The sequence below is a fragment of the Leishmania major genome, chromosome 18 (assembly GCF_000002725.2).
Source record: "Leishmania major strain Friedlin complete genome, chromosome 18".
Lineage (NCBI taxonomy): Eukaryota > Euglenozoa > Kinetoplastea > Trypanosomatida > Trypanosomatidae > Leishmania > Leishmania major.
This window is the reverse complement of record NC_007259.2, coordinates 1-11,935: the sequence shown is the minus strand read 5'-3', so window position 1 is coordinate 11,935 and position 11,935 is coordinate 1. Positions and strand designations below refer to the sequence as shown.

Here is an 11,935-nt window from a genome sequence, read left to right as displayed (position 1 = left end):
CACGCTGAAAACCGGGAGTAGGCAGAGAAGATCAACACTACAAGCCCAGCAGATTGGGCGAACGGTTACCTTCTAAAAGTAGTGACGACACAGCGGGCAGTATGGGGACGGAAGAGGTGTCGCAAGAAACGACACTGTTGCTGCCCAACGCATCCCGTGATGGTGCTACCCGAACCGCTGCCGTGAACGCAGAGGTTGAAACCTGGATGACGCCGCGCATGGTCTTATGGACGTTTACCGTGAGTAACTTTCTGCTCTACTTCGATCGTGGCGCGACAGTCGGTGCGCTCTCCTCCATCTGCTCCGACCGAGACATCAGCGACAACGACACGCCGCTGTCCGATGCTAAGAGGGGCTTCCTCGTCTCCGGGTTCATTATGGGCTACGTGGTTGCTAGCCCTTTCTTCACCTCCCGCGGTAGCGCGTGGGGCTCAAGGATGGTCATTCTGCTCGGGATGGCGCTGTGGTGCGCTACATGCCTCGCCTGCGCCATCTCCCTCAGCTACACGGTCCTGCTGGTCTGCCGCATCCTTGTTGGCGTGGCAGAGGCTGCGTTTGTCGCCTTCACTGTCACAATCGTCGACAACACCGCCCCTGCCACGCATCGGACATCGTGGATCGGTTTCTTTTACTCCATGATCCCCATCGGAACGGCGGTGGGAATGGGCTGCGCCGGCCTGCTGACATCGTACCCGGCGCTGTGGGGCTTCACGCCTTGGCGTGTGATATATGTCACTGAGGTGGTGGCGGCGCTGCCCATTGTGGTGCTTCTCTGCTACATCCCTGCTTGCTACCACCTTGCTCCGGCGACGGAATTTACCCCGCAGTTGCCCTTTCTCACCGCGACTGGCAGTGTTTTATGCAACGCAAACTACATGCTGCTTGTGATTGGGCTTTCAATGTACTGCTTCGTGACCGGTGCCGTCTCGACCTGGGGAATACCCTTGTTGCACGAGGGGCCTCTGCAGCTCCCCAAGGCCACCGCTGCGCTCTTAATGGGCATCGAGACGACGTGCAGTGCTGTGGCGGGCTCGCTGGTGGGTGGCCTCGCGGTCGACTACTGGGGTGGCAGCACTGGCTCTGTTGGTGTAATCCAGTGCCAGCAGTTCAACATCCTCATGATCCTCATTGCGATCCCCTGCGGGGTAGCTGCCCTCTTGAGAACTGATGCGTTGGTCTTTGCGATCACTTTTGCTGTGGCAGTGACAGCACTGTTCGCCATCACAGCCCCCATCAACGCCTCCATTCTCACCGTGGTGCCAGCCGGCCTCCGTCCGTATGCCGTTAGCTACTCCATTTTCATCATCCACCTTCTGGGTGACTTTCCCTCACCAACGCTGGCGGGGATCGTGTCAGACTTTTTTGGGCGGAGCTGCCGTGGTCTTTCACGTGACGGCTGCCACGCCGCTGAGCAGCAATTCCAATGTGCCTGGATGGACGACGCAGATGGTCTGGGGCGTTGCATGTGCCGCGTTGAACTGCGCAACGCTCTTCTTTTAGTCTTCGCGTACCTATTCCTTGCCCCGCCCTGCTGGACGGTAGTGTGGTGGCGTCTGCGGCGCGAAGTCCAAACTGCAGATGTCAGCGCCGACGACGGGGAAGACTCGTCTACGTTGGGCACGCCAGGCATGCCAGCGTTTCCCCTCTCACACTCGCACGATGAGCATGACGAAGTGCTGCACATGTGCATGTGGTGGAAGCGGTCTGGCCATTACTAGGCCTTTGAATTTGTGCTTGGCTATGAGCATGTGGTGCTTCTCGTTTCTTTACCTTTATGCCTGAGTATCAGTCATATCGGCAAACAGGGACACATACCTGCCACCGCAGCGACACACAGGGGCAACGATCAAGACGGGGACAGCGCCTTGTGCTCTTGGAGGAGTGCCGAGTGAAACCGAACAAACAAAGACGCCGTTGCTAAGCCCCCCCCCCCCTCCCCCACTCCGCTCGCCAGTTGACGCCAGCTCGCTCCTCCTCCTTCACCGCACCGGATCGGTGGCTGGAACCCCTCTCTCTACACACTTCTTCAACCTGCGTATACACCAAAACACTCCGTATCTCTCTATCCTGCTGCTTCTGATGGTGACTACCCTCCGTTGGTGTCGTTGCTTGCGCTCTGCTTGTTTCGGGCGACGAGGCAGTCATGCAAGGCAGTAAATCATGCCGAACGATGCAGCGGTTGTGTACATCTTCCTCGACGACGCCGACAAGGCCGTCTCCATGGAAGATGTCAAAGAATGGCTGCAGATTATAAACGACGTTGTCGAAATAAAGCTGCAATTCGACGTGGCTACAGAACGGCCGTGCTACTATGTGGAGTTCCGCAGTCCAGTAGCGGCGCAGCAGGCTGTGCAGTACCTCAACGGCGCACGGCTCAAGAACTGCATCGTAACGATACAGTCTCGCGTGTATTCGGCGGCGGCAGCGACACAGGGGCCAGCAAGCGGCAGTGGAGAGTCTCCGTCAGCGGCCGGCGGTGCTCCTCCAGTGACCCGCAAGCGCTGCAGAGAGACATCACAGTTGCCCTTTAATCATTTGCTGCCGCCCGAGCTTCAGATGGACTCACCACTCGCGCAATATATTCCCGAACTGGAGAAGAGCGAGCTGTACTCGTCAGATGGCGTTGTCCTGTGGCAGAAACTACAAGCAGCGCAAAAGGAACTGGTTGAACTGTATCATGATCTAGAGGTCACTACAGCGCAAGTTGCGGATTGTGACGCGCAGTTGACGCAGCTCCTTCACATGAGTTGGACAGCGCCCGCGTCCAATGACGTCATCATGTCTCACTCGCCGTCGTCTGGGCCTGGGCGCAAGACTGCCCTCCAGGCCCAACACTTTCTTTGTCACGAGAGAGCGATCGCGTTCGACGCGCATACCCCCAGTCGGGTCGTCGCACTGCTGACGGATTGCTTTGGCCCACTGTCGCTCTGCTCCGACACGGTGACACAGACCGGCTTTTTTCTCGTGGTGAGGTTTGTCTTTGCTGCGGACGAGGCGCTTTTCTTGGCCGCAGCGGCCGCGTCCGGGTCGACAGAGGTGACCAAGCAGAGGGACCAGCGTCAAGGGGCGGAGTGGAGGAGCGTCGTCCAAGGACTTGGGTGGAAGCCAACGGCGAGCGTCGCTGGCGTGCATCACCTTTTCTCAGTCGAACTGGATGCGCGTCTGCAGCGTATGGTGTACGACGTACTAGCGTAGGCGCCGTTGCGGGAAGCATTGAAGGCAGAGGCGTGACAGCTCCACATCTTTTCACGCCGGTCGTTTTTTAGGTAGTGATGATATGCTGGTGCACTGCGGCTGCTTTGCCTCCGCTGACGTGTGAAGTGCAGCGAACCAAAAAGTAGACAAAGACGGAAGTGACGCGCCGACTCTTTTTCTTTTCCACATCCCTGCAGACCTGGGGTGATGGGCGTGCGCGGCAGTAACGAAAGATCCACCTTGGCAAAAAAAAAGCCTGCCTCCCGGGCGGAGAGCACCAACCTATCGCTCGTCGTTGTTTTCATACAGGACCGCCTGCTTGTTCCACTCACGCACAGTCACACATGCCTTTTCCTCATGTACTCGCCCGCTGCCCCATTTTGTTTCCGTTCGCTCTCCTCGTCTCCTCCCCGACACTGCTCGTCCTTGGCGCATCGCTTTTTGATTTTTTTGTTTTTCGCATCACCGTCCTCGCATGTGACGCCACCGCCGCGGCGACACACTGTGCGGTGCTCCCCCTACGTGTGCTTTCACGCGCGTTTCCCTGCTACACAAACGACGATCGCTACTCTGTACCACAACCTAACTGTCTGCGTTGCGCGCCGTCTAGGAACATATTCAGTTGCCTCTGTCATTTCTCGATCTCGCACTCACCACGCCCCCGCACCTCCCCCCTCCCCCCTGCGCCCCTCGAATTACACCGGCACGCACCCACGAATCCAGCAGTGCCTTCCGCATCGTGCGCCTTGTGCCTTTTCCTCTTTTTCGCCACAACACCAAGCAGAAGAAACAGTGGAGAAAATGTCGGCGCCGATTCGCGTGACGGTCGAGGCACCCATCAACATTGCATTCATCAAGTACTGGGGAAAGCGTGAGGGAGGTGAGACGCTGATCTTACCCACCAATGACTCCTTTAGTATAACACTCTCCACAAAACCGTTCCGCTCCAAGACCTCGGTCGAACTCCGTAGCGACGCCAGCGAAGATGAACTGTGGCTGAATGGGAAGAAGAGCAACATTCAAGAGACACCGCGCATCCAGTCAGTTCTCTCGTGTATCCGCGATAACTGCCCAGACAACACGAAGAATCTGAAGGCGTACATCGTCTCCGAGAACAACTTCCCGACAGCGGCCGGCATGGCCTCCTCTGCCAGCGGCTACTGCGCGCTCGCCGCGGCGCTCGTGAAGGCATACGGAGCCACCGTGGACGTGTCGATGCTGTCGCGGCTGGGCTCCGGCAGCGCGTGCCGCAGCGTCTACGGGGGCTTTGTCATTTGGCACAAGGGGGAGAAGCCCGATGGCACGGACTGCATCGCGACACAGTTTCTGGATGAGAAGTACTGGCCAGAGGTGCAGGTGATGTGCGCCGTTCTCAAGGGCGAGAAGAAGGATGTGTCGAGCACATCTGGCATGCAGCAGTCGCTCAAGACGTCCTCCATGATGCGAGAGCGCATTGAATCCATCGTGCCGGCACGCATGAGCGCCGTCAAGGAGGCCATTCAGCAGCGCGACTTCAACCAGTTTGCTGCGATCGCTATGGCTGACTCTGATGACCTGCAGGAGATTTGCCGCACAACCAAGCCCCCCATCCAGTACGCCACGGACGACAGCTACGCCATGATCCGCCTCATCCGCGCCTTCAACGCCAAGAAGGGCTACAATGTAATGGCCTACACCTTCGACGCCGGCGCGAATTGCTTCATGTTCACCCTCAAGCAGGATCTGCCGGAGGTGGTGGTGATGCTGCGTGCGCACTTTCCCACCTCCTGGGACAAGCTGCTTTTTCACGATGCAGACCTCTTGGAGAAGTGCAAGGCGTACCAGCTGCCCGCATCGTTCGAGGGTCTCATCGATTATCCGAAAAAGTCGTTTGAGATGCTTCTACAGTCTCCCATGGGTCAAGGCATCGTGTACCTCGACGACGCGGAGTCCCTTATTCCGCCGCACGCCTAGCGGGCCCTGTCGCTGAGACCTTTCCCTTTCCCTTCCCCTTCGCTTCCCTTCGCTTCCCTTCGCTTCCGTTCGCTTCCCCCCTCGCCAACCGATTGGTTGTCTTCTCCTTGCCAGTGCGGGGAAGAAGACATTTGTAACTTGACGGACACATTCTCCTCTCCGCCGCCTCTTCATGTTCATCGCGGCTTGTTTTGCCCCTCCTCTCCCCCGACCCCTGTCCCGTCTCTGTCCCCGCACCCTCATCATGTGAGGAGGTGTCACTGTAGAAGTGCTCCGCATCTCCTTCATTGCAAACATTGATTGAGGGTGCAGTGAGGCAGCCAAGTATAAGTACCCAGGGCCAGAGAACACCGTGGAAACAGCTTGCATGCCCGCAACGCGTGAAATGAAAACTGCCAGCGAAGCTAGCGGGGAGGGTGGAGGCTTGTGTAGACATTTTCTCGGGGAAATCGATGGAATGCTATGCTAAGCGTCCAGTGGATGTTCCTCTGCCTCATGAGCTACCCGGTGCGGTGTGCGGCTCACCTTCTTACGTGTCGCCTCGTGAACTGAGCGCGTCCGTGCAGGGCCGAAAATCTCTCTCTCCCTTCACCCTTTTGCCCGCGAACGTACTGCGGCTCTCGCTAACTGGCAGACGCGAATGGTAAGTGCAGGGCTCTCTCAGCCGTACTCGATCCTCTCGTCTCGTCTGCACCCTCCTTGCTCTGGCTCTTCCGCCTCTATATTGTCTGCTTCACCGACAACGTCATGTTCGGGACTGTAGCGAGCACACGAGCACCTCGAGCATGTCGTCTGTGAGCTTGGAGGCAAGATTGGCGCGCAACCAAGAGCTTGTCGATGTTCTCTTGCAGCGCTGTGCACATGACGAGCTCCGCGACGACCTGTATTCGCGCCTAGCTGCGCTACAGGACACACAGAGGCGATATCTGGAAAAGATGACGGCGCACGTGCGAGATGCACATTCTCGGGTAGCGGAGCTCATCCAACTTTTACACCAGAAGGAGACTGAACCTGTGAAGTACCGTAGTGCTATGAACCGAACGTATAGACCCGAGGAGGTGACCAGCCTCACGTGTGCAGAGCAGCGCTTTTGCGACACGCTACAGCAAACGCAACACATGAACGCCAGATTACAGGCATCTATCGAGGAAACCTCAGCTCAGTGTGAGCGCCTGCAGCAACGCGTACGCACAAGAGTAGCACGCGACAGTTTAGCGGCGGCTTTGCTGAGGCCCACCTCCGCTGCGACCGCTACGGGGCACCCCTCTGAGGCTCCTCAAAGCTCTCCCTGCCAAGACGGCTCGCCGTCTCCCGTATCGGCGGAGCTCGCGTGACGCACTGCCTCCTTCTACGCAAAGGCATTCTTCAAAGTGCGTGAGGTTATGGTAGACTACACGGGGCTTCAGAAGGACACCCAGAGACAACTGCGAAACGTTGCGGCGTACCGCGGCCCCGCTGCTGTAATGGCCGCCTTGACAGCTTTGGCCAAGGCAAGCGACAACTTCCTGCTTACCTATACTCAGTTGCGTGACGAGCAGCATGCCCGCCACCTCGCGTTGCTTCTCACCGTTGCTCTGCTCTTCGGATAGCCCGCGTAGACTCTCAGACAGGAGTCCTTCGATTTCATACATTCGCTGCGAACAGCACAAGCGCTCGCGTAGGCGCAATCTGGGCGACGGATGTCGACACGAGGCATCGGGATGTCGTGGAGCCGACATAGACGGTCCCCCACCCCGCCCCCTACTTGCCGGCTCTTTTGCCCCTTCTCATGGCCCTCCTCTCTTTTACAGCGTTGTCCATCTCCCGCTTTTTTCCCCAGTGTCTCTGCGCTCCTTCCTCCCGGCTTCCCTGCGCGTTCTATGCGGCGCCTAGATCGGTGATACAGTTCCTCCTTGTCGGCGTCACCTCGGCAAAGTCCCTTTTCCACGCTGCACTTTCCGGAACAAAAGGGTTGCCTCGGGGTAGTCGTACTCTGTTGGCGCCCTTGAGAGGCGCACCCTTACTCCCGTCGTTTTGTGTGTAGCATACAAGCTTTTTTTTTGCAGTTTCGCAATTTCCTTTCACGGGTTTTAGCAACACGCGGTCATGCTACGCTGCTCGCCTCAGCTCCTGCGTCTGCGGCTTTCGGGGGTGTTTGCCTGCACCGCTGCACTGTACGGCCGCACCGGTGCCTTTCACCCCTTCTCGCAAAAGGATGAAGATGACCTGCTGCAGGTGGTGAAGACGAAGCCCCGCCACGTCCTCCGGCACGTGCGTCAGCAGGTCTGGCGCTCTCGCAAGCGAGAACTGCAGTTCCGCAACACAGTGACGCAGCTGATGATTATCCTGCAGGAGTTCCTCCGCAAGCAGCTCATCGACCCAGCACATGCATCCCAGATCATGGAGGGCATTCTGGAAGAATGTGTCAAGTACGGGCAGCACGATATGGCGCACCTGCTCTTCCGCGCCTTCCTACGCTTCCGCAAGTACGGCTGTGTCATGACCGTCCATTCCATCCGCTGTTTGTTCGAGTCATATCGCCACAATGACACCGCCGAACTGATGCTTCAGCTCGCGCAGGAGATGAAGGATGTGGCGGAGCTGCGGCCGCTCTGCATCGCCGCGTACTTGTTTTCGAACAGCGAAGCTGAGGCGCAGGCCCTCTGCGAGGGCCTCTCGCTCACACAGCTAGGGTCCGACGACGTTGTGGCGCTCATCGCCGGGTACGAGAAGTTGAAGCGCGTCGATAAGCTTCAGGAGATCGTTGACGCTGTCCCGACCATGTCCACTGCGGAGGCTCGCGCGGAGGTGTGCGCGGCGCTGTTTCGCGCCTTTTTCAAGCTGGACAGCGACGAAGGCTTCACACGGACGCTGCAGGTGGCTCTGGAGCAGAAGATGCCACTCTCTGCTGAACTGTCCGCCACGGTGTTGCGGCACAAGATGCGGCGCGTAACGACTGTCGACGAGATCGCGGCCATTGAGGAGGAGCTGAAGGAGCTCGGTTACGTGCCGGACGCAACGTGTGACTCTATCGTCATCACCGCCTACGCCCGCCTGCTGCACTTTGGCGACCGCGGTAGCGAGGAGCTCATGCTTGCCAAGGTGGACACCCTGCTGTCATCCATCGAGTCCCGCCTCAAGCAAGGCGATCCTGACATGGACATCAGCGCTGCCCACATCCGGGCCGTCATCCGCGGCTACGGGGCCGCCGGCCGCCCCGAAGCGATCAAGGACGCATGGCAGCGAATGCAGTTCGCTTCCATCACGAACGACGTGCGCATCTACAATGAGCTGCTCAAGTGGTTCGCGCTGATGGGCAACGTCAAGGACGTGCTCGCCGTGAAGCGGGAGATGGAGAGCAACGGGGTCTGTGCAGACGCCGTCACTTACACGTGGGTCTTTCGCGCTCTTGGCAAGTACTACCCGAGGCACGTGGAGGAGTACTACAAGGAGATGCAGGAGCGGCATGTTCGGCCGGACATTCACCTCTACACCACGCTCCTGGGCATCTTTGGCGACCTCCGGAGAATGGACACTGTCGACGTGCTTATGACAGAGCTGCGGAGGCGTGAGCAGGCGGGCAGCGTCCAGTTCACGCCCATCACGTTCGCCGTGCTCATCCGCATCCACGGTGGCGATCTCGACAAGGCTAAAGCTCTCTACGCGGAGGCACAGCAGCGCAACATCAGCGATCACCCGCACGTCCAGACAAGTATGCTCCACACCCTCGCCGTCCACAAGGGCGGCACCGCCGCCGATGTCGAGGAGTTTTTGAAGACGCTACCGGCCTGGAGCACCGACGTGTACAATGTTCTCTTGCACATGTACGGAAAGAGCATGGACCGCGAACGGTTTGACGCGACGCTGGAGAAGATGAAGTCGGAATCCGTCGAGATGAACGACGTCACGTTCGGCACCCTCATCACCGCCTTTGCTCGCTGGGGCGAGCGCGACAAGGTGAACGAGGTGATTCAGCTACTCAAGTCCCACGACGGCGGCATCTCCGCCACGTTTTACTCGGTGCTCGCCTCCTCTCTAAGCCGCATGGGCAATCAAGAGGGTGTCGAAAACGCCTGGGAGGACCTCGTGGCCTCCCGTCTCTTCCCAGACACGGAGGTGTACAACCAGTTCCTGTCCCTCTATAGCCGCCAGAACAACGTGTCCAAGATGCAGGGCGTGCTTGACAGCATGATGAAGCAAGTGCCCCCGAACCCGGTCACCGCTACCACTGTTCTCGACATGCTCGGCAAGTCGGGTCGCATGTCGGAAATGGAATCCCTCTTCGAGGACATGAAGTCGACCCCAGACACCGCGCCAACGTCCGTGACGTTTCACCAGGTCATGAACGCCTACGCGAAGACCGGGGATGTGGTGAAGATGGAGAAGGTGCACGAGGAGTTCCTGGAGAAGGGCTACACAGACAACAATGTCACCTACAACATTCTCATGGACGGCCACGGACGGGCGAAAGGATATGAGCAGATGGAGGAGCTGCGCCAGAATCGCAGCGCCGCCGGGATCCCGATGGACGATATCACGTACTGCATCATGATCGCTGCCTACGGCCGCTCCCGTCTCGACAAGGACGTGCAGCGTCTTTTCGATGAGGTCACCAAGGAGGAGAACCGCCCGCTACTGACGAAGCGGGTGGTTTGGTCCGCGATGGACGCCTTCTGCCGCTGCAACTCGTCCGCTGGACTCGAAAAGTGCGTGGAGCTGCTGCGCACGCTCAACGGCGAGGGCGAGGCGCTCAGCTCGTCCGATTACTGCGGTCTTATACCCTACTACTGTCGCATGGGCCAGATGGAGAAGGTCGAGGACGTGGTGCGACTTCTTCACGACAGAGACGACGCCGAGGCGCTGACGTACAACGCCCTCAACGCTATTGCACGTGGCTACGCCCGCACCGGCCGCTTTGATAAGACGGTGGAGACGCTGCATGCGATTCGCGATCGCAACTGGGTACCTGATGCGGCGACGGCGCTGCAGCTTTCAGGGGCCTTCCTCAAAGCAGGCCTTCACGAGCAAGCGCAGCAGGTCATCGAGTGGCGTCGTCGCTACGCCAAGGTGGCTTGTAGCGCTGCTGCCACCACCGCAAAGAATAGTCAGAATTAGGATGTCTTGCGCGCGGCAAGCAGAAGAAGCGCAGGAAACCGCAGTGGCCTCGCCACACGGTTATCGGTGATTTAGGGAGTCGGACCGCCGAGAAGGAGCGAAGGACTCAGGTCTTGTAAGCGGTTGTCCGTGTGGCGGAATACGTCACTCGCATGAGCCGCACCTACACAGTTTCGGAGCCATTTCCCTTTCCATGTTTCCTTTTTACTCTTGGTGCACGGACATCTTGTCCGGTTAGAGCATAGCACCGTCTTTGTCGCGGGCGCTACTGGTTCACAGGTGGCTTGCACTTTGCCCTACATGGACCTTACTCTACACCAAAGGACGAGTGCCTTTGTGTGCGTTGACCTCGTGCCCTTCTTTTCCCTTCCGGAAAATGCACCAAAGAAGTGAAGGCAACAGCCCTCCGCAAACGGCGCATTGTGCGCCACTTGATCGCTTCCAGGGGAAGAGCTGAGAGACACGATACGGAGTGCGTGGCAGCGCTGTGTCTGAGCCAATGCCCCTTCCCTTGGGTCGCCTGCAATCATGGGGCTCCTCGAGATTTCGAGTGCCACAAGCCTCTCCTTTTTTGCACTTTGGTATGGTCCTCTCTTCTCTCTTCTTCCCTGCACATACTCTGAGACGAACACACGTGCACAGCGTTTTCTCCCCTTCGCTTCCCATCGCCGGTTACTCATGCCTCGCGTCCCCTGCAACACATTATCTCTTTTGTGTGCTTCGAGACACCTGTGCGACAAACCTTCAACAGCGTTTCTTCATGCCGTTAGTCTGCCCTCTGCCGACCCGCAACGGCAGTGGGTATTCGGCACCTCGCCTCAGTGACAGTCTTCAGTTTTAGCCGGTGTGTGCAGTGGACCACTCGGCTGCTCTCCGTCTTGTGGCGGTTTCGGCGGCTGCTGTATATCTCCGTATTCAAAGCTCTTCGCCTCGGCGCGGACGGCGTGTGGCCCGCTCCGCCGTTAGGGTTAGGGTTAGGGTTAGGGTTAGGGTTAGGGTTAGGGTTAGGGTTTATATCTCCACTGATTCCTTGCACAGCGACACCCTCTCCACCTGGACGGGTGCGTGACGGTGTACTACTGTACTGGTGTACGGGTGTGCTACTGTACTGGTTAGGGTTAGGGTTAGGGTTAGGGTTAGGGTTTATATCTCCACTGATTCCTTGCACAGCGACACCCTCTCCACCTGGACGGGTGCGTGACGGTGTACTACTGTACTGGTGTACGGGTGTGCTACTGTACTGGTTAGGGTTAGGGTTAGGGTTAGGGTTAGGGTTAGGGTTAGGGTTAGGGTTAGGGTTAGGGTTAGGGTTAGGGTTAGGGTTAGGGTTAGGGTTAGGGTTAGGGTTAGGGTTAGGGTTAGGGTTAGGGTTAGGGTTAGGGTTAGGGTTAGGGTTAGGGTTAGGGTTAGGGTTAGGGTTAGGGTTAGGGTTTATATCTCCACTGATTCCTTGCACAGCGACACCCTCTCCACCTGGACGGGTGCGTGACGGTGTACTACTGTACTGGTGTACGGGTGTGCTACTGTACTGGTTAGGGTTAGGGTTAGGGTTAGGGTTAGGGTTAGGGTTAGGGTTAGGGTTAGGGTTAGGGTTAGGGTTAGGGTTAGGGTTAGGGTTAGGGTTAGGGTTAGGGTTAGGGTTAGGGTTAGGGTTAGGGTTAGGGTTAGGGTTAGGGTTAGGGTTAGGGTTAGG

General features: G+C 58.1%; 4 protein-coding genes across 4 annotated transcripts; all 4 read left to right on the top strand.

Annotated features, from left to right (window-relative positions):
• Positions 1-101: 101 nt before the first annotated feature.
• On the top strand, positions 102-1,718 carry LMJF_18_0040 (putative major facilitator superfamily protein (MFS); the record flags this gene model as incomplete). The annotated part of the gene is made up of 1 exon (XM_001682358.1): positions 102-1,718. One exon carries the CDS (start codon positions 102-104, stop codon positions 1,716-1,718), a length of 1,617 nt encoding a protein of 538 aa, XP_001682410.1.
• A 442-nt stretch (positions 1,719-2,160) lies between these two features.
• Positions 2,161-3,195, top strand: LMJF_18_0030 (conserved hypothetical protein; the record flags this gene model as incomplete). The annotated part of the gene is made up of 1 exon (XM_001682357.1): positions 2,161-3,195. The coding sequence occupies one exon, from the start codon at positions 2,161-2,163 to the stop codon at positions 3,193-3,195; it is 1,035 nt and encodes a 344-aa protein (XP_001682409.1).
• An 801-nt stretch (positions 3,196-3,996) lies between these two features.
• Positions 3,997-5,148, top strand: LMJF_18_0020 (putative mevalonate-diphosphate decarboxylase; the record flags this gene model as incomplete). Its single annotated transcript, XM_001682356.1, has 1 exon — positions 3,997-5,148. One exon carries the CDS (start codon positions 3,997-3,999, stop codon positions 5,146-5,148), a length of 1,152 nt encoding a protein of 383 aa, XP_001682408.1.
• A 2,085-nt stretch (positions 5,149-7,233) lies between these two features.
• Positions 7,234-10,242, top strand: LMJF_18_0010 (conserved hypothetical protein; the record flags this gene model as incomplete). The annotated part of the gene is made up of 1 exon (XM_001682355.1): positions 7,234-10,242. The coding sequence occupies one exon, from the start codon at positions 7,234-7,236 to the stop codon at positions 10,240-10,242; it is 3,009 nt and encodes a 1,002-aa protein (XP_001682407.1).
• Between the last annotated feature and the right edge of the window lie 1,693 nt (positions 10,243-11,935).